This window comes from Colletotrichum aenigma, assembly GCF_013390185.1.
Source record: "Colletotrichum aenigma strain Cg56 chromosome Unknown KSG_Cg56_contig09, whole genome shotgun sequence".
NCBI classification, from domain to species: domain Eukaryota; kingdom Fungi; phylum Ascomycota; class Sordariomycetes; order Glomerellales; family Glomerellaceae; genus Colletotrichum; species Colletotrichum aenigma.
Genome location: NW_023500915.1, coordinates 2,292,926 through 2,314,309, shown reverse-complemented (window position 1 = coordinate 2,314,309; position 21,384 = coordinate 2,292,926). Strand labels below are relative to the sequence as shown.

Here is a 21,384-nt window from a genome sequence, read left to right as displayed (position 1 = left end):
GTCGCGGACGGGTATCAAAGTTTGGTTTGTAGCAATCAAAGTCGCTTCTCGGAAAGGATGGTAAGAGGGTCAGCCGTCAAGTCGTTTGAGACGTAGGGAGCGTAAGCGCCAAATGGGCCGCAGTTTCAAAAACGCCAAAACAAAATGAAATGGGGTTGGGGTGAAAGAGTTGTAAGAGAAACAAGATGGGATAGAATTGGAGCTGCTGTGGTTGGCTCCTTAGCCTCGGAAGACGGCGTTGGTGAGGAGGATTGGCTCTTCGTCAACCGGGTCATCCTTGGGTGTGGGCGATGGTGCGTTTGTAGATGGGACGGGACTCTTGGCACTCGAGGCAGACGATCCACTGAGGGCCTCATGGCTGCGAGCTCGGTGAATCTCCTTGACCTCGTCATCGGAAAGATTTCCCGAAGCTGCAGGCTCGGGTTGGACCGCCGCGGCGCTCATCTTTGTGATTTCGTTCTCGACGTCGGCGAGGAGAGCGTAGACGTCGCTGTCGGCGTAGATGCGGATGCTCTCGCAGTCGGCACGGCGCTGGCTGAAGGTCGAAGCGTGCTTGGCAACGGCGGCGGCGGAAGACTCCTCGATGATGGGCTGCTCCACGATGGTGCTGGGCACCTGGGCAACGACGCGTTGAGGTGAAGGGGAACTACTGGTGTGGGAGGAGAAAGCAGTCTTGGTGGGGCTTCGGGGAGGGGTGGAGATGTTCCCAACACCCACTTGTGGAGTCGTCCGGACGCCCATGGCAAGCTGCAATGACTCGCTCGCGGCCGCTGTCGCGGGAGTAGGGAGGGTAGCTGCGGCAGCAACGTGTTCCAGAAGCTTTTGGCGTACCCGTGTGCGACGGTTCTCGGCCTGTTCCAGCTTGTTGACCCAGTCGTCAATCGACGTGTCAAGCTCAGCAAGTGCTTCTTCCTGCTTGAGCATCGAGTCGGTGCTGAACTTGGCCATCCGGGGTGAGCGGAGATACTGGCAAATGCGCGAGTGCAAGTTGCGACGGCCTGCACGAAGTGAGTTGTAAGTACGGCGGAGGTACTCAGTTCGCTCGTCGAGCTGACGAAGTTCCTACTGCAAATTAGCGAATGGAACAGCTTAGTTGGTCACTAGCAGCATTGCACATACCCTTGATAGCAACTCCACGTCCTCCTTCCTCAGAATCTCAAATCTGGATGCCTGGCCAAATGCTTGCCTCTGAAGAGCTGCGAGCTCTTCCTGATCCATGTGCTTAGGCGCATCGCTCGCCTTCCACCCAGTCGGAAGCTCCTCGAAAGCCTTGCGCTCGGCGCTCTTGTTGCGAGTTGACGCACTGCGCTTAAGAAGAGGGCCGTTGTTGTTGCGCACATCACTGCGCTTTCTGGGCCTTCCTCGGTCCATGATGCTACCTGACTCGGACTGTCCTCTCCTGTGTCCGTGAAGGTAAGGTCTCGCAGGGGCAGCTTCAGCTTCAGGTGAAGCAGTCTCCCTAGGCAGGCTTGGGGTCGTCGCTCTCGGGGTGATGTTCTCCCACGGCTTGGGTGACGATCGGTGATGCTCCATGATGGGAGCTGACACGGGAGTTGTGGCGGATTGGAAACTAGGGCATGCAGACAGAGGAGTCGTGAGAGCAGTTGAAGCGGTCAAGGGCGTGAAGGGAGTGCGGGTTTGCGATCGAGGAGAATCATCGGCGCGGGAAGAAAGCTGGCCACAATCGTTGCCACTGCTGCCGGAGCGCATGCGGTTGTGCGAAATTTGCCTGGCCAGGCGAGGCACGTTGCCGATGTGGGTGGGAATGACAAGGGGCGCGAGTTGCTTCGGCGAGATGGGCTGTCGAGGAGTCTGGTTTTCTGAAGCAGATCGTTGATGGCGGTCGGGCGAGCGAGCAGGCGTCGTGCTGCCGCTGCTTTCGACGTCGTATGCGGTTACGGATGAAGTAGAGCCCGTTGATCTGTGTTGCTTAACATGGTGTCCCGGAGCACTGTTAGACCTCTCGTGAAGGGGCGGTCTTCCAGGAATCGTGGCTAGCAAGGTATTAGCAACATGTATAAGATCAAATCAAGTTAGATGCTTACGCGAATCCATTGGGACTTCTTGCACCGTTGTCATGGGGCCCAACTCGGGAATGCTGACTTTCCGCCGCCTGATCAGGTTGTGCTCCTTGATGCGCAGACGCAGCGAGCCGCTGCTGCTGCAGGGCTTTTCTGTCTTTTCGGGCTGTCCCATGGCCAGGGCGAAAGCTTGCTCAGGGTCGAGACTCTTTGGCGGCCGTGTTGGGCGGTCCTTTGGGAAGAGTTGGTACTTCCGAGTCTCTGGATGATGCATCCTCCAGACGAAAGGCTTGTGTTCTGTAGGTGTCTGTGTCTGTGGTTGAGCAAGCCAGGTGGTTAGCTAAAAGGTGAAGCAAATGTAGAGAATGTGTAATTGTTGTAGGTAGGTGACGAAGGCAAAGAGTGGTGGCCATACCGGTTCGTTGGGAGGGAGTGGGGAGGGTGGCTTCGCTATATACGAAGAGCTCGTAGAGTCGTCGACACCGAGCATACAGCTTGCAATGTGAGCCATTGGGAGGAGGAGGGATTAGGATAGGATGCGGCTGCAGGGTTCGGGAGCGTGAGAGATAGATGAGAAGATGGTACAGGTCAGGAGGAGATCTGGTACAGCTATAGCCAAGGACAGGCAAGCTATAGGTCCGGTCCCACGCTATCGTAAAACGGTGACACGCTGACTGATGAAGAAGTCGAGCAGTGAGGCTATATATGTCTATGCAGTGGAGGAGGACCAGACTGGAGAAAAGACTGGAGAAGAAGGAAAAAGCTCGTCTTGCTGTTGACATGGGCCCCCTTCGGTTGCTTCGATATACCTTACAGGCCTGTCCGTTTTTTTCTGACAGGGAGCCTTGACTGTCCCACGACCGGGAGGCCATGGGCCATGGGCCCTGGGCCCTGGTCGAGCACGCAGCATGGGAAGGGGAGATGGGACATGGGAGGGGAGATATGACCAGGGGGTGTGGGGGACGGCACGAGTTGGGGCGAACGGGGGAGAGAAACAAGAGGAGTGACGAGCTTGGGATTGGATAAGCTAAGGTACTCTTTCCGGTTTAGTTTCCAAGTGAAAAGACAGGACGGGAGAGGATGAGATAGCGTGCGAGAGTGCATATATCGGGCAGACGGGAAGAAGTCCCCTGCGAAGTAGAGACAGCAGCAGCAGCAGCAGCAGCAGCAGCAGCGAGTGCGATTATCTGGTTGAGGACCTCAGAAAGATATCACTTGGGTGCGGTACAGTGTCTGTGATGGAGGAAGCTAAGGCGAGCTTGACTTGAAGTCTGCACTGCGGTTGCAGCAGCGTCTTAGTGCAGCATAGGAGCTACTGCAGGACCAGGGGTCATGACAACGACAATGACATGCCCTTGAGGCTTGTGGAGGAGGAACCGGGGATGTTCTCGCTCTTGGTCCGAGTTACAAAAGATACTTGGTAGAAGGAGGGCAAGAGCACGAGGCACGGCTTCCAAGATGCTTCCTTTGGGCTTCTGGCGGGCCAGGCAGAGCGAAATTGCTTGCCAGCACCCGGCCAAGCTGGGCGAAACACGAGGAAGGCGGCGTCCGACTGCCGGAGAAAGAATCAAAATCAGGAATAGAGCAGGCAGGGTGGAAGACCAGAAAAGGACAAGGGCCACGCGTGGATGAGAGGAAGAGGCAGAAGAAGTGGGTGTGCGAGTTGAACTCGAGACTGCGGCGGACACACTACACGCTAGCCAAAAGCCTAAAAGAGAGAGCGACAGGCACAGAGACTGAACTGAGACGGAGAGAGAGAGAGAGAGAGAGAGTGTGTGTGTGTGTGTGTGTGTGTGTGTGTGGTTGTGTGGCTGTCGAGTGATGGATGGCAGAGGTGTGGATAAGGTAATGCAATTGAGGCAAGATGTGCAAGTGTGCATGCATATTCTGCATCTCATGGTGCATGTGCGACAGCGACTCGGGGTGCGGATGCATGGGAAGGAGGCAGTGGGCGCCCAAGTTGAAACGGCTCGAGCACAAATTAGCCAGGCCCGGACACTGGAGCCACAGAGGAAAGGACCCTAAAATCCAGCGACCCCACTTCACAAGTGTTAGGTTCCTTGGACCGGGGGTCCCACTTTAGTGTACTTCACTGGGTCACTGGTGCACCTGCTGCTGTTCACGAGTAAAAGCGGGTCGTTCGTTCCAGTGTCGAGGAAAGGAGCCCCGCTTCCACCCACCATCACCACCATCACCACCACCACCACCACCACCACTCAGTGACCACCTTCACCACCACCACCACCACTCAGCACCTGTCCTGAACACTGGCGAGCCTGCCGGGCCTGGCCCGCCTGGGATTGGATTGTTTTAGCAGTCGGCAACGCCCTGAAGGGCCCTGGACACTTGTCTGCTGTGCACCACATGGCAAACCCGTCCCTAGGTCCCCCCCCCCTCCCAGCGCCCGCCCCTCATCATTCTCCGAGCAACCGATGGCCGCGATGCTTGTCCATATCGCCTTCCTGATAACCTTTTTGGGTGCAGGGCGGGTGGTAAGTGAAGGGTCTCTGCTACATCAACAGCTGCAACTAGAACACACCGCGCCCGACAGAGTCAGGTTGGGTAGCCACTGCGGTGGGTTGAAGCCACTCGTTACTTGCCACACAAGGGAATTCTCTCGCAGAATGTAACCCGCTGCTTCCACGAATAAACCTGAGAACAAGACTTGAGGAGTAGCCGAGTTACACACTCCAACTCAGTCTCTGCTCTTCCTCTCCCGGGTAGGTCGTCTCTTGCGCGCGCTGAACAATTACCGGAATAAGAGACACACAGACACCATCACTGCCTCCTGAGAGGGCGTTGCCATGTCCTCTTGCCTTCTGTCATGCGCACTAGTTCCCACAAGGTAGTGTCATTGTCATTTGCTTGCCGTCTCTTGAAGACTGAAGTTGCAGCAGCATCAGACGTCAGGGTAAGGGGACGGAACTGATTAGTCCACGTTGGGCTTAGAAGCCACAGGCACAGGGGAAACGCTGCAGGTGCACGCACTAACACTCGCAGACTCCAGTCCGACCAGGTCACGTCGGGTCGGCCACTTACACCGAGGTCGGGCTGGTGAAGGGTGTCCTCCTCCTCACTTGAGGTGCCTCAAGTTGACTGAACTGGCTGGACCGCTCTGTTCGTCACAGCTGAACGGCACCAGTTTCCAACTCCAGATAGTGCGACTCAACTCGTTCTTGCCGCTTCTTCTCAACTAGGGAGATGCCTCTGACTTGCCCCTCCTTCTCCTCGACCTCGCCTTGGACAACCCGCGGTACCAACCCCAACACGAGAAGCAAGAAACACACTAAGCAACGACTCACGGCCTTGCGCCTTGCCTTGCCCGTTTCCATCCCGGAGCTGGCCTCAATGCACTAGCATTCAGCCCTCCTGACTCCAATGCCTGGCTCTCTCCACTCGCCATGTGGGTGACCAGCCGATCATCACCATCATGAGCCGTCGCTCCAGCAGCATTCGCTTGTCTCGAAACCCACCTCCACCCAGTCCTCTCACCCGCCGCCGGTCGACCCGGCCGAGTCGTTCATCCTCAATCTCTGAAGCCTCGACCTGCCCGTCACCACCCGACTTCAAAGACACAGACCGAATTCAAAACGACCTACTGTATCTCCGTCGATTCTGGTACAACGGTGTGTAGCTTCATTTCGTCTTCACCTCAGGTGGAGGAGCACAGTTCATGCAACCCACGACAGGCGATTAGACCTCACCTAAAGGAATGCAACCTCGTCGGGCTGTGTTCCCTCTTGCCAGTGGACATCTGAAGTTGGCGATTCATTCCTGCCCACCTTGACAGCCCTCTATCCCAACTTTCAACACACGGACGCTTACTATGCGTCTACGACGTGGGTTGTGAGGTTGTGATGGACCTATCGGAGGGCAGCATCGCGGATGAGCTAGCCAGCTTCATCCGTCACCTTATCACAGCCCTCGCTCGCCACGTCCATCAGCCATACTACGGATGCCTGTCTCTTCTCTGCACGTCCCTCAGCCTGCAGCAGACCGACAAAGTCCCGATGACCGGCCATCAGTTCCTTCCGTTGACCCCGCAAGCCCAGAGACGCCATCGTCTCAAACGATTCTTTTGAAGCGTCAACTAAACATGGCCTCTGTGGAGTAATCCAATGACTTCTACAGTCTGTACAAACACCGAGACATTCTATTATCGTGGCCATCCCCAGCACCGCTCGGTCAATAACGTGCTGCATGTGGTACACGGCCCGGGCGTTTCGTCAACCCGGATGTCTCTTGCCTTCGATGAGGTATCACAAAATCCACGGACTCTCAACGTATGTGGGGCAAACACAGCCTGAAGTTGAATCGAACTTCACTCCTCGCCTGTCACACCTTTGAACGCGCACGATCCTGGCAAAAGATCATTGTCAAGCCATTGGCTAAAGCACTGCAATTGTTGATGATACAACGGTCTGGTTATGTTGTACTCTCAACATTGGCCTTCTCCGTACCGCCTACATGAGTCGCATGCGAAGAACGAGCGACCGATAGCGTGGAGCAAGCAGGCGTCAGTTAGGGAGCTTGCATCGCAATTCTCGCCCTATAGGTTATGGATCTTTTGTCTTCAACCACCTCCGCGCTCAAACTCTCTGCGGCAAAGGAAGATGCTTCCGCGCGTTTGCGAAGGGAACGATGGCTTAGCGCTGTCACCCGGAGAATTTGCGGTATTGGTCCAACTATCAAGGCTCGCACGGGCGCCCATGACGAAGTTGTCGCATGACTCTGCATGAACAATGTGACCGACGGACGAGTCGGATTGGGCGAGAACCAAACAAGCATATCGGGAGAACGACAGCTCTACGACGTAATGAGATGATGCCGTCCAGGCATCAACCTGAGATATCTACGCCATCGATGGCGGATTCTCATCACCTTACTGATCAAGACCATCCTGGGACGGCTATGCCTCCGTTATAACGCAGCAACAAATCGCATCATGTGCGGGATGGCGTTGGCTAACACAAAGCTTGTCTGTTCTTTCGCCGGCTCACGAGCTACGAGTCAAAACCAACGAAGCCTCGGTCCCGATTGCACTAACAAAATCTCGAGTTTGGGCGTTGTGCTTTGACGCAGACAATCCGCCCGTCGGCTTATCTCAGCGCGCTTCGCATAGAGTTCAGACTAGGAAAGACCTAGAGAGCATCCGCTCCCTGACAAATGGTCTCATGTCCTTCTAGATTCAGTCCGTTTGCTTCGATTCTTGGACGTTTGACTTCTGTCAGTTGCAGGTGGCTGCATATTGGCATGCCGCCATCTCTTCGACAGACGCAGAGCATTTCATGGTCCTTTCAGAGTCCTAGCTTTGCTTGCCATGTGTTGCACCGTGGCCTACATATGATCAGGCTCAGCCATCCCAATGCCGGCTCTCGCATTCACGCTCAGTTGGCTCATAGCGACAAACTGTTTCACGTTAAAGATCTTCCCGCTTCACCCATTCGGAACGTCCGCCGAGTTTTTTGCTGCCAAGCTTTTTTCCGGCCCAGCACTAATTGCATAGTGAACTAACGAGCGGATCAGCAGAAGCGTTCCCGTCCCCACGCTCTTGACGTTGGCAGTATCACCAAAGCCACACAGAGAAACGACGGCGCGGGCTATGTCGTTTAATCTCGCCAGGATGCTCCTGGTCCATCGTTCATCATTCAAAGTCCGATGGTGATTACGCACCTCTCTGTTCCAGAGTCAAACACAGCTCGAATGGCCGAGTCGACCGGCTGCGGAGCGTCAGTGCGTGACTTGGCCGCTCCGCCAGAATCCACGCGGGAGGGGATAAAGGGCCCGAGCATTCCGAACCACGACTGTTCGTCCGAGTCTCCACCAAAACTGCGGTTGGCAACTTCGGTTCCGGTCATTTGTCGACATGGGTTGTTCTCGTCTATCACACCGCTGATGTCAAGCCGTTTTCTCATTGAATCAATATACCGGCCACGGGCAACTATTCTATCGGTTTTCTGCTATTGCGGGCGGGAGTTGGTCATTTCCAACATAGGGCAAGGGTGCCCCCATGTCCTTACCAGCCGTCACCAACCTTGTCCTTAGGATCATCGTCGTACCAGACCTCCACTTTGGTGTGGTGTCCCCAACACCAATCTCTGTCGTGCGGAGAGTGATGGGCCTTTGGGAAGCACAAAGAGTCAAGTGTGGTCGAACTTGACTCGAGACTGTGCAGCCGCAACCCATTTCAGGAACCACGTGCTATCCACCGACGGCACTGTGATACTGGCAGGCAATCTAATCGATCGACCTGTTGGCCTCAAATGAGGATGTGCAGTTTTAGTCGTGGGACAAGAATCACGAACTTTAGACTTATCTTCAGCACGCCATTTTGGTCTCAAAGCTTGGATCTCAGAGCGCTCAAGCATACGGGCACTTGCTATGAATAGGCCAGCCGCTACAAAAATCCGTCCCGGAGCCGCCGATCCAGAACTAACTGCTTGTCTCAACCATATGAAATCATTATTCGATCAATGAAGCAACGCTTCAAGTTGATCTTCCCAAGCAGACGAGAAACTTTGCGTCGGAGCCTTTCATCAAGTCATCGCGGGGCCCCCCACTAAACGTTTCGTCCCAACTCTTCTTCAGAACTCCACCCGGCAGCAGAAGCAATCTTGCATTGGTTCTATGGGAGGAATATCCCGTAATGCAGATTGCATTACAGAGTACATCTCGCGTGTATTATCCGCGGCTTGCTTTCGAGTCGAGAACTGATGTCTCCTATTTCCTGGGAGAAGAGCTTTGCCATTCTCCAAACAGAGCCAGCACCGAGGAGGAGCTCTATCCAGTTCTCCCCGACACCGTTGCGCGTGCAGCCAGAACGTCTGGAATAGGTTGCCGTCTCCGCTCCTAGTCACTCCCCTATTCCCAGCAGAAGCAGGGGACTCCCTGTCCCTCATGTCTCCAGCGAAGCTCCCCCTGTGTGCCCTGCTAGCAAACCGTCTTGGGACTGGCTGCTTGGAGCTTAGAGCTCCAGATGTTAATTAACGCAGGGGTTTCTTGTCACTCTCCGAACGGTGACAGAGCAATATGTGAGTTTGGTGGGCTTTGCTGTGGAAAACTAGGATCGTGGGTTCTGAATGATGTCAATAACGCGCCGTGATATCAGATGGGGCAAACATCCGTCGCATTGAGTGCTCTGAGGCCGACTAACGAAATCATGTTCAATACTTCATCGGAGACGACCTCAAAGCCATCAAGCACCTGGTCTGGTCCATTTCCAGTCCCCGGCTCGTCACAGCACGAATGTCTTTGCCTACCGGTAGGACCAAAGCCCCCGGAGGGGTTGATCAGTGTGCGCGGACGCATCCACGTTGCGATCGGCCGGCTACAACCTGGTCGACGGCCGTGCTGGTGCGGTTGCGCTGCCACCACACCGTCGCACGCACACTGACTGTGGCGGCCTCTGGTTGCGCCCCCCGCTCTTGGAGACCGCCTCTGCAACGACGTCGCATTCTTCACATCGCTTACGCGCAAACGAGTCGCGAACAATCATAGGAACATGATGAACTGTGGATATGGCTCCCATCGGTTAAGGGGCCACGCACAAGTCATGGGAACGAGCACCACAGCGACAAGACCAAAAAAATGGATAGAACGGCAGCAATCCGAAGCCGTGTTGCACTTCAAGGCGACTGAAGTGTTGCATCGCAATCGGATTCCTCTCGTCTGCTAATCAAACGCCTAGTATCAACACAGGTTTGCTGAGGACTTTTAGAGTTACGTCAACGCTTGTCAAGGAGAACACATGGCCCGGGCCTCCAACGATCTGACAACTCCGGCAGCCGCGATAACCAGAATTAAAAAAAAGACGAGGACACTGGTCGACACCAAACCCGAAAACTCAGTTGCCACCAACGGTGCCGTCGATCCTCGATATGCCTGATATGATTCCTTGGTGGCATTCAATCTTCCCCAGGCTGATAATGCTCTCTGCCTTGGCAAAGTCCCGGTCAACTGCCGAGAGCTCCACGGTGTTCAGAGGCTCTAATGCCATTGGCAGAGCAAACCCCAGGTTCCTCAAAGACGCCTGAGACATTCAATCTGGGGGCCCTGGGCACGGCCACGTTCAAGAACCATTGAATGATCTCCAGGTCGAAGCTGAAGGGCAAACATTTCCCACAACCTTGTGTGTTTCTGCTGGTCCGACTGACAATTCGGCCCCGAGCAACTTCTTCAAACGATATGTGTGAGGCATTGCTCGCTTGCTACGCCGGTTATCCGGGCTACGCCGCCACCACAACAGAAGACGACGCTTTTATTCTCGGGATATGGGGGTTTCCTGAGTACGCACGCATTGTCCGAGCGCCAATTCTCGCCAATTGTGACGGTATCAACATCATTTGGCTATTCAGTTCGAACATTGAAGTCGCAGCACAGATAATCTAATCGACATCCGCGGCCTTTGTGCCTTACTCGGGAAGCCCCTCAACCGGGCCCCGGGTCCGCCTCGAAGAAACCCCAACTGCCGGAAACAAGCTTTCTAAACAAACTCGGTGGGGTCCAGAGCAGTGGCATCTTGAGGGTTAGGGGAAGACAAGCCTTGCGTCCGAAATGACGGCGACAACGGGCTCGAGAGTCGTTGACAAGCGATAACCCCCACGTTCGCGCGATAAACCACGCAGTAAGTCAACGAAATGCTACGCTCACTTTCGTCGCTGACAAAGTAGACAGTGAAGCAGGCGTATTCCTTGAGAAAAGTAAAAGGTAGGGATTCGGTCTCGAGAGCAACTGTGATCGTTCAGGCATGCCTTGTCTATATTATGTGCAGATATCGACAGGCACCAAGACCAGAGGTTGTTAGAAACCCCTGCTTAGCGCCATCGCCCTCTCGAAGAGCCAGCTCTGGTGTTCGCTGCCTTTCGTGCCTCACGTCGCTTACAACATCCTCCGAAACACGATTTTTGGCAGCTCTTGGAGATGGCGCTGGTCGTTAGGGTCTTGTCCATTAGAGCTATCCGGTGTAAGAAGCTAAGCTAGCCAACCGTCCCGTCTCTTGGACAATGGTTACGTGCCACCACTGTTACCGATTGAATACAGAAGCACCGAGTCGTTCCTCACGAATGACGCAACAGACGTGTGCACGAACATTGCCCGCGTTGACAACGGCACCACGAGGTCACAAGTCTTGGTACCGGTTCAAGTCCAGACCCGTGGTTGACTGCGAAAGCCCAACGACAATGAAAGGACGAAGAAGGGATCAACCGGTTCACCTCCGCAGCCTAAATTCAGACAGGAAATACGACACAGTCAGTCGGGTCTAGGCTACCATCGTAGATGGGACGGGTTCAGTATGAGCAATTAATGCCTCGGTATCTGATCGCGCGCTCCTTTCCTTTTCCTCCCAAGTCCAGTCGGGCTGCCGTGTGGTAGGAACCAGCAGCACTCGTGGTCCCCTTGAAGTGCGGGGTTGAAACGACACTTGGTCCACGAGACGACATGGTGATCATCAAGGGCTGCTATTCGTCAATGGCCGGGAATGTCCCACAGGAGTCCTCCTCTCCGCCCAATCCTACGATCATGTGCGGGAAAAGCTGGCTCACGAACGGTCTAGACTAGTGACGTTGCTCGGGAAAAAAGGGCTCGAGCAACCTGCAGATTGCATGAGCCAGCTATCGACCAAGACTGGGATCCAAGGGTAATCTTCCAGCGACTCAAGACGCAGCTGGACGGTGTACGTATGCAACGCTGAAGCGACGAACTCGGATACCAAGACGGCTGAGCAATTGCGGAGCCAAGACCGAAACAGAAAATGTTCAGACGAAGCGCGGCAAGATCAAAGTCGGAGAGAAATGAGGCGTTGGTTGTTGATGGCGGTCTTGCCTGCCGAAGCTATTCATGTCAGTCTGGAGTTTCGTCTATCTCTAGACGAGAAAGCAACGTCAGCAAGCTTGTTGGAGCGTGAATTCAAGCGACGGATAGCAGGACAGCCCTTGCATGCCACTGTTACACGTTCAGGGCCAGCAAAGTGAGGGCATCCCAGCCCGTCGAAGTTTTGGGGCCTGTTGGGTGCTTGACACAATGACACGAATGGATGAGAGAAGAGGAGGGATAACGGGCATGGGCACCGTGGGGGGGTATGCAGCGTTGGTGGCCCGTGACGAACAAGGACTGCTCAAGACTGGACTGCGGAGGATTCTTTTTCGTCGTATAATTTTGACTTTGGGTACCCGTCTCGGGAGCTGCACATCAGCGGGCATATGCTATGTGCCGGTTGGGAGAGATCAACAGTCAATCCCATCCGAGTTCCCAGTTTTCTCCGACAAGTCTGCCCAGAGAAAAACATGGTTTTGTGGCCCATCCCTTTCGATCTACGACAGATGAGACTTCTTGACAGACGTCAACGGCTCACGTCAAAACGTCAATAAGAGACGGCTGTTAATGGGAACTGCTGCGCTGCAGGCAGATAAGAGCTCGTCACAGTCGCAAGAACGTCGGAGTGGTGGAGAATGGCAGAGATGGAGGAGGAGGGGTTTTGGGGGCCGGAAGTGCAGCACGCAGCACCGGGTGCTCGTCTACGTTAATTACAGTGTCGTTAAGGTTTTGCCCGACGGTTGCCAAGCCTGTCATGTCAAAATCTCGTGGGCGGCGCCCCCAACCCCCAAATCATCAAAGCGCACAGATAGCCTCGACATCGGCCTTTTCCCGCGGTCCCCTAGTCTACCAGAACTCTGCATTCTACGGCTCGCTATATGCAGTTTGTAGGCCTGAGAGGGAGAAAGGCACACACACACACACACACACACACACACACACACACACATACATACGCCCGAACTCGGGCCTCCTCCTAGGCATTGGGTTGAGTTAGCTGCTGTCATCCAGAGGCTGGACGAATCCTTCGGCTGTGGGCATTGACGGGATCGCTCAATGTCAGACTCGATCCCCGCAGAAACCACAGGTCCTATCGTTGGGAAAGCGTTTGACAGTTCATGCCCGCTGGCGTTCGGTCAATCGGCACGCAGGGTGGCTGGGTTCAGGGACTTAGGACATACGGCGAGTCCCTCTCGTCTCCTCTCTTGTCCTGTCCTGCTCGTCTCCCTCCCCTCACAGGCTCACGGTCCTCATCACCCTTCCTTGGCTGACTCGGCCGACTATCCCCGGCGCAAAGGCCGGTGGGAATTCTCAACCTATGCTGAGCCACGCGCTGCTGTGTGCTGCGTGCCTGAGATCCGGCTAAGCTTGAATTGTTAGCGTGCCTCCAGCCCGGGAAGCACCACGCAGCTAATATCCGTCAGCCAACCACGTCCAGCTGAGGGCACGCCGCACCATGTTCTGCGACTAGGCTCGGAGGGGCAGCGACTGGCCGCGATGTCTCTCCTTATGGTCTTGGCTCCCGAGCGCGGGTGCTCTCCGGGACGCTGTGCCTAGGGCAAGGTTCTCTCGTTTTTTTCCCCTTTCACCTTCATCAAATTCTCCTATGTGGGCAGCAGTCACAACGCACCTGCAGTGGTGCGAAACCACGATCCGTCCAGCGTGGTGGCATGGCACTGCGATCATGCATCCAGCATCCAGCACCCAGCACTCCCCAAGGCCCGCCCATACTCGAATTGTGCCCATCCTCCGTGGCTTCAAATCTCGCCGCGGCAGCTTCCTGACGCTGTTAGAGAGGGCATCGCCGCCAATTACACCCCTTCCCTCTCAAACCCTAACGTATTGCGTTCCTGTCCGACCTCCGAGATGTGTTGGCCACAGACCTCCCGCCGCCTCACCCTTGCCTTTACCCTCCCGTGGCTCAAAATCCGAAGTTTTCTTGTTTTGTCAGTGCTGACAATCCAGGGGTTTTCTTGTCTAGAACCGATGCCAAAGGCATGGGCAGAAAGGCGTATCTGCATTCTGTCTTGGTGTTCCTGGTCACCGAGAGATCCCTCCACACCCCGTTTGCCCAAACATGAGACGCACTACACGAGGCTCTTGGTCGCATCTTTCAGGCTGTTTCAAGCCGACGGACCCTCGAGACACGACAGACGGAGAGCGCCATCTTGTGCACCGCCCACAAGCCACAAAACAATTATCGGCAAACATCGCCGAAAAAAAAAAAAACGAGATAGGATGTCCCCAGTGCCATAGCTCAGATCTTATCGATACGTGCGGCGAGTATGACTTCCAGCGAACGAGGTTCTGGCAACCCCTTTCCAATCTCGTCCCCCCCCTTCCATCAACACGGAAACGCAGCCATCCCTGCTGGCTGTTTGGACTCCGGTTGGTCGCAGGCTTCCAGAAGACTGTGGGTTTCCGCGACCAGGGATGGCCCTCCCCTTTCTGGTGTGGCACCTCTCATCGAGTGTGGGGTAAGAGGGAGGTCGGACAAGCTCAGTTGCTTCGCGAGGCCCTAGGTAAATGAATAAGAGGGGTTCGTTATTGGTGATGGATGTTGAGATTGGGAGAACTCCGCAAGCTCAAGAGTTCTCCCATTGTCGCGGCGTGCTAAGCTTTGGGGTGCGTCGGTAAAGCCTATCGTTCTGGCGAGCATCGCCGGTATGAAGATGGAACTCTACTTTTGCTGACTGTTGACCGCTTCTCTTTTGTGGGAGAAGCGACATTGCGACGGAGAGGAAACGGGACTTTGATTTCCGGTAGGACTTGCAAAGCTCTCACAGCGTCTGGTACTTTTTTTTTTTTTTTTTTCTTTTCTGTCTTGGTGCGGATTCGATGATCTCGCATACCTCGCAGAACCGTGGCAACCGTCACGCAGCGATATGGGTTCTGTCACATATCTCTCGGCTCGGGCTTGGCCGGAGGACGCCACGAGCCCGCGGAGCCCTGGAAAGGTGAACCGTTGGAAGCCGTATCCACAGCTCACGCCATATGCCACGCCCACGCCGGTGTGACTGAGAGCGCCGAGCAGCAGTACCCACGGCTGCGGATGCATATGACCCTAGCTCTCTGTTTTTCCTAGCAGAAGAAAAAATAGCCAACGGTTCACGCAGGCGAGAACGGATCGTTGGGATGTCAGACGTCAAAAAAGGGCAGGCCGCCGAAGGATGGCTCGTCCCAAAATGCGGCCGCGGGATCGTGAGCCCAGCAGGTAGGTGGCCAGCGCGGCCGGCTATTCATTGATCGGGCCAGGGCCCATATGCGAGGTGAAGGGAAGGGAATGAAAGCCGAGAAGGAACGAAAAAAAAAAAACTTGATTGAAAAAAAGGAGGCGGCGCGTGCTGCATCGTGACAAACCAAATCGAGCGTCACTGTCAAGCCTCTCTGGCTTGCCATCGCGCGTCTTGGGACCTCACTACCTCAGGGGCGCTGAGCTTGCTTGAATCTTTTCCCCGGGTTTACCCTGCAACATGGAGCGACAGCCTCCGGCCGTAGGAGCTGGGCCGTTTTGTGTGCTTCGAAACCTTTTGAATACTCTGGTCCAAACATACATCGAACGAACTATTCTGCCCAGGTGCTGGGGTTTCCGGCACCCAGGTCCAGGTTTGCTGGTGCTAGGCGAAGGTAGGAGACTTTTCATCTGGTTTCTCACCCTTGGAGCTACGGAGATATTGTTCTGACGCCGTCGTCTTTTCTTTCCCTCTGGCGTGTGCGTTCCTGCGGCGAAGCAGAAGCAGCATTGTGAGGGTGTGTGTGAACCAGGCCCAGGGTGGAAGGAGGGAAGGCCAGCAAGTCGGATGCACCCAGTAGGAGAAACGGCTGGGACACCCACACGGAAGATTCCTACGTCACGCAGGGAGATCCCATCTCGGACAGGCAGTGCTGGTTTCAGGATGTTGGCCGTCCCGTGCTGCAGGTTCGACGATGGCTGAATCACACAGATACCCCGTGTTGGGCTGGTGCGAGCTTATCAAGGTGTGATTGAGTTGAGTTGCGTGTACCTGGAGCTAGGCCAAGAAACTGATAGCCGTCATCGAGACGTGAGTTGCATCTCATGTTGAGGATGTGTCTAAGAGTGTGTGTGACGAAAGTTGAATCTCGATTGTGGTGTTCACCACAGGCAGGACGAGGGGATTCCGGAAGCCCGCAAGCCTTTCGTCAAGCTGTGTTGGGATGTTTGGGATGATGGTGAAGAGTGGTACTGAGCTCGCTCGCTGAAACAAACAGCCCAAGGTGGAACCTGAGGCAGCAGGGGCATCTTCAGTAAGAGATGGGTCTGCATGTGGCGCACCCTGTGGCGTTGCTTACCCTGTCTTCTGCAGCGAGCTGTGGCTGGAGCTCGAAACTCTAGTCCCAATTTGGCAAGTCCTCCCAACGACATCACGAGAGGAGTTGGAGATATCAAAATCTGGAGCCTGTTTTTGCTCCGCAGTGCCAATTCAACACACATGTGGCGATTCCTTGTCTCAAAGGCTTCGAACCCGCTCAGAACAGCCTTCACCCGCGTTGCCAACCCCGCAAGCCGCGCCGCCGCCTTTGCCACAACCGCCAAGATGGCCGCCGCCAACAGAGACCCCAACACCCTCTCCAACTACGGTGCGTGGCTCACCAAGCACACCACCGCCAACCTCACCATCGACTTCAAGGAAAAATGTCTGAAGGGCTCCATCACCCTCGAGCTTGAGTCGCTGACCGACAAGGAGAGCAAGGAGATCGTCCTCGACTCCAGCTTCCTCTCCATCAAGGGCGTCAAGGTCAACGCCACTACCTCCACCTATGAGCTCAAGGACCGCGTCGAGCCCTACGGCGCTCCCCTGCACGTCTTCGTGCCCCAGGGCGCGGCAAAGGGCGAGATCGTCAAGGTCGACGTCGACCTGTCGACCACCGACAAGTGCACCGCGCTGCAGTGGCTCACCCCCGCCCAGACGAGCAACAAGAAGCACCCGTACATGTTCTCGCAGTGCCAGGCCATCCACGCGCGCTCGCTGTTCCCGTGCCAGGACACCCCCGACGTCAAGTCGACGTACACCTTTGTCCTGACCTCGCCGCTGCCGGTCGTTGCGTCCGGCGTGGCTGTCGAGGGCGAGCCGGAGAAGAAGGGCGACGAGACGGTGTACCGCTTCGAGCAGAAGGTGCCGATCCCGTCGTACCTGTTTGCGCTGGCGTCTGGAGACATCGCGACGGCGGACATTGGACCGCGCAGTATTGTTGCCACGGGACCCGATGAGCTGAAGGAGTCGCAGTGGGAGCTCCAGGGCGACATGGAGAAGTTCATGGAGGTCGCGGAGAAGCTTGTCTTCCCTTACAGATGGGGCCAGTACAACGTGCTGGTCCTGCCGCCCAGTTTCCCCTATGGCGGTATGGAGAACCCCATTTACACATTCGCGACCCCGACTATCATCAGTGGTGACAAGCAGAACGTGGATGTTATTGCTCACGAGCTGAGCCATTCGTGGAGTGGAAACTTGGTCACCAGCTGTAGCTGGGAGCACTTGTGAGTGAGCCGGTTTACATGAGATGAGATGAGATGAGATGCTAATGGGTGGATAGCTGGTTGAACGAGGGTTGGACAACTTACCTCGAGCGCAGAATCGGCATGGCTGTTCACGGTGATGCTGAGCGTGACTTCTCTGCCATCATCGGCTGGAAGGCTCTGGGTACGGATTCTCTACTCAGTCTCACATGAGATCTCACTCACTAACATATATCAGAGGACGCCGTCGCACTCTTCGGCAACGACTCCGAGTTCACCAAGCTCATCATCAACCACAAGGGCATCGACCCCGATGACGCCTTCAGCACCGTTCCCTACGAGAAGGGCTTCCACTTCCTCTACTACCTCGAGCGCCTCGTTAGCCGCGACGCCTTTGACAAGTTCATCCCCCACTACTTCACCAAGTGGTCTCGCAAGTCTCTCGACTCTTTCGAGTTCAAGGACACCTTCCTCACCTTCTTCAACGGCCTCGGCGATGCGGAGATCAAGGACAAGGTTGCCTCTATTGACTGGGATAAGTGGTTCTACCAGCCTGGTCTGCCCCCTAAGCCCGAGTTCGACACCTCGCTCGCGGATGTGTGCTACAAGCTAGCGGAGAACTGGAAGGACGAGGTAAGTCTACTTTAGTCCACATCTCTAACACGATACTAATAATTAAGCAGAAGTACACTCCCTCTGCCGATGACGTCGCCTCATTCTCCGGAAATCAGAAGCTCGTCCTCCTCGAGACCATCGAGAAGTTCCCGAGCCCCCTGTCCGCCGACCGCGCCCGCCTGCTCGGCAAGACATACGACCTCGTCTCATCGCGCAACGCCGAGCTCAAGACTGCCTACTACAAGATCGCCCTGGCGGCCCAGGACTCATCCTCGTACGCCGGTGCCGCTGAGCTTCTTGGTCACGTCGGCCGCATGAAGTTCGTCAGGCCTCTGTTCCGTTCGCTGAACAAGGTCGACCGCGATCTTGCGCTCAAGACCTTTGAGAAGAACCGTGACTTCTACCACCCCATCTGCCGCGGCATGGTCGAGAAGGACCTTGGACTCGTGTAAAAGTATTTGGACAAACTATTTGTCTTTCTCATTGGCAAATTCACGTTGTTGAAACCAATTCACGCATAATCAAGTAAAACGACTTCGGACTTTGATTCAAATCAAGATGACCGATAGCCGGTGATCTCACTTGATAATAATCAAATGGTCTCATGCATATACTTCCTAAGTCTGCGGACAACAGCCTCTTTACCATTCTGTTCCGCGTAGTCAAGTGGCGTTCTCCCCATCAAGTCCGCAGCAGTCGCGACGGGTAAGTGCTTTAGCAGGATCAGGACAAAGTCCAGCAACCCATTCATAGCTGCAAAGTGAAGCGCCGTCCATCTGCTCTCGTCTGCTGCGTTGATATCTACGCCCTTGCCAATAAGCAGTTTCGCCATGTTCATGTCCTCATCCCTGACGGCGAAGCTTAGCAGGTTGGTGCGTATCTTTGTAGGATCGGCCCCATAGTCCAAGAGCAAGCGTGTGATGTCTCCAATCTCCCCTTCCATGTCCATGGCCCAGTCCAATGGATATTCGCATGCAGAGCCAGAGTTGGCGTCGGTGCCATATTCCAGCAGCACTCCCACGACGTCCTTGTGGCCATTCAATATTGCAGAACGGAGTGGGCTGTCTGGCCCGAATCCATGGACATATGTTCCCTGTTTGAGAAGACGGCGGACTTCAGACACTTTTCCGGACTTCGCGGCTTCTACAAGTAGTAGCATGTCGACAATCTCGGTCAACTCGAAGTATGCTGCGACTTCAACGCTTAGGCGATCATGAACTTGGCCCCATTCTGGCACATTCGAGTCGTCTCTTTTGAATGCGTCCACAACTTGCATAGCAGCCTGAACAGCTTTTCCGCTGCTGAGGAAGGTTGTGATGGCTCGCCGCAGGGTTTCACCAATGCGCGGGTCACTCGAACTCTTTTCCTGGTCCAAAGCCTTCCGCGCGTACTTTCCCCATGATGTTGCAGCGTGGGCATAGAACGGATGCATCACCATTCGCTCATCCCATCTAAAGTCCGTCTTGCAAGGCCCAGACTCAAAGGCCGCCATAGACAGGTATTCACAGCAGGTTTCTGCTTGTTCTCGCGCCATACTCGGAAACCAATAATCTCGGTCCGAAGTAAAGAATGACTTCGCTGTACCGTGGAAGAAATCAAGATAACCCTCTGAATCGACGACGACAAGACCAGCACAGGAAGAGATCACAGCTTCCAGATTCAGGCCAGGAGGAGGAGCCCGTCTGCTGTTTCTGAACGTGCAGAGATCCTCGAACGCCCCCTTGTCAAGCCTCAGGCTAGATTCAGAGAGAGCCATCCAGGCAATGAGAGTTGTGGCCCACTCTGATATAGGTGACTTCCGCACTCGAATCATAGCGTCAGTATACAACTTCACCAATGGCGTAGAGCTGTTTGGGTCGAAGGAGCCCCCGTTGTTGGTTCGTGTGCTGGCATTTAGATGATCGAGATAAATCTTGGCAAAGAGAAACCTAGTGCTGTTAGTAGTTTTTCGTACAGATACTTATGGAAAAACACCCACAATCCATGCGCAAAGTCCACAGTCTGTTTGAGAATCCCATCTAGGGGTGCAGAAGATGGGTTTGCTTTCAAAAAACCTCGTACAAATCTCGAGATATCACGACATGTGGCGTGTATTGTCGTTGTGTGAGTATGCCAACCAAAGCCAACTGGAACTGATCTGGAGGTCATTAGGAGATTGACCTTGATACCATAGTTTTGTAAGTCTGATATCGACTGTAAGAATTCCTGGTGATTTCCGAGCAATTCCGGAGCGTCTACAACGACAAAAATCCTGCTCATTCTGCGAGCGGCACGGACGAGAAGTTCTCTTCGTGTCCCTTGGCTCAGAAGGATGTCGTTCTCTTCGGCTTCAAAAAGTCCTTCATTTGGAGACGCAAGGTTCCCCGGAAGAGCATGGAGAAGCTGTTTGATGAGGCTTCGGTGTAGACTCATGCTGACATCACCACCGTATGCATGTCTTTCGCAAAACAAGCCGACAACCCCAAGGATGATACCCATAGATGCCACTCTGCGAGCCTCCGCGTAAAGATCTTCAATAACGGCCGAGGCTAGAACAGATTTGCCAACGGCGGGTGCACCGAGGACAAGGAACGAGTCCCCTTCGTTATCCGTCCACATTCGGTATTTCTCTGAGTCCAGGAACCATTGGCAAGTACCTGGGTACCGCTGATTCCTATATTTCTGATAGGCTACTTCATCGTCTGTCGGTACGGTAAGCCCGTCTTGACGGACGCCATCGTCACTACTCCCAGTATCCTCAGTGGTAGCGGCGTAGTTCTGGAATCCGTCCTCAGGCTGGCGTGGTGAGCCCAAGGATTCTTCATCCGTTTCTTCATCTGAGAACCTCAGACTAACACTCTGCAAGGATGGCATGAAATCAATACCATCTTGGGCATCCCTCCTGTAGCTGACTTGCGATGAGTCTGGCTCCTCAGTTCCTTGAGTTGTTGGGAAAGCGAAAGAGGCCAATCTCTCCATGTGTAATGCCATATGACTCGCTAAGTCTTTAGAGGAGGATAGACAAAACGGACACTTCTCTCTTTCATCCTTGGTGTCTTCATAAGCGAATTCAGACATGTTCTGTATCTGAGCTTCTGTAAAGGTGGTGTGCGATGTAGCCATATGATCTATCCAAGCAGCTCTTGTTTTAAACTTGTCTTGATGCTCGAAACAGTGCCAGATTATGCGATGACTCTGCAACTCATGTTCAAGCCAGGCACTTCTTGTGGCATATATTTTGCTGGCCTCTTCGTCTTTGCAGTCGGCATAGGTACACATGTATGGCTGCAGATCCTGTAGAAGATGTTCTCTATCAAAATGGTCAGGTTGTCGCCGAGCTTTACGAGACCACGAGGTCACTCACCTCCAGCGCCCGCCTTCGGCGCATTCGGAAGTGCAAAGTTCGTTGCAGTAGTGGCAGACGAATGTTTTCTGTTCGGGTGCCAAAGCAGGAGGGGACGGAAATCTGGTGGAACCGTT

The 21,384-nt window shown here is 54.7% G+C and overlaps 3 protein-coding genes across 3 annotated transcripts; 1 reads left to right on the top strand and 2 right to left on the bottom strand.

The window, feature by feature from the left end:
- Window positions 1-219: 219 nt before the first annotated feature.
- Window positions 220-2,295, bottom strand: CGCA056_v013280 (uncharacterized protein; the record flags this gene model as incomplete). The annotated part of the gene is made up of 3 exons (XM_037328524.1): window positions 220-1,062; window positions 1,120-1,994; window positions 2,046-2,295. 3 exons carry the CDS (start codon window positions 2,293-2,295, stop codon window positions 220-222), a joined length of 1,968 nt encoding a protein of 655 aa, XP_037172975.1.
- Window positions 2,296-16,285: 13,990 nt separating this feature from the next.
- ara-1 (Leucine aminopeptidase 2) lies at window positions 16,286-18,377 on the top strand (the record flags this gene model as incomplete). The annotated part of the gene is made up of 4 exons (XM_037328523.1): window positions 16,286-17,331; window positions 17,388-17,494; window positions 17,549-17,943; window positions 17,994-18,377. The coding sequence occupies 4 exons, from the start codon at window positions 16,286-16,288 to the stop codon at window positions 18,375-18,377; spliced, it is 1,932 nt and encodes a 643-aa protein (XP_037172635.1).
- Window positions 18,378-18,517: 140 nt separating this feature from the next.
- On the bottom strand, window positions 18,518-19,738 carry FPV227 (putative ankyrin repeat protein; the record flags this gene model as incomplete). The annotated part of the gene is made up of 1 exon (XM_037328522.1): window positions 18,518-19,738. The coding sequence occupies one exon, from the start codon at window positions 19,736-19,738 to the stop codon at window positions 18,518-18,520; it is 1,221 nt and encodes a 406-aa protein (XP_037172634.1).
- Between the last annotated feature and the right edge of the window lie 1,646 nt (window positions 19,739-21,384).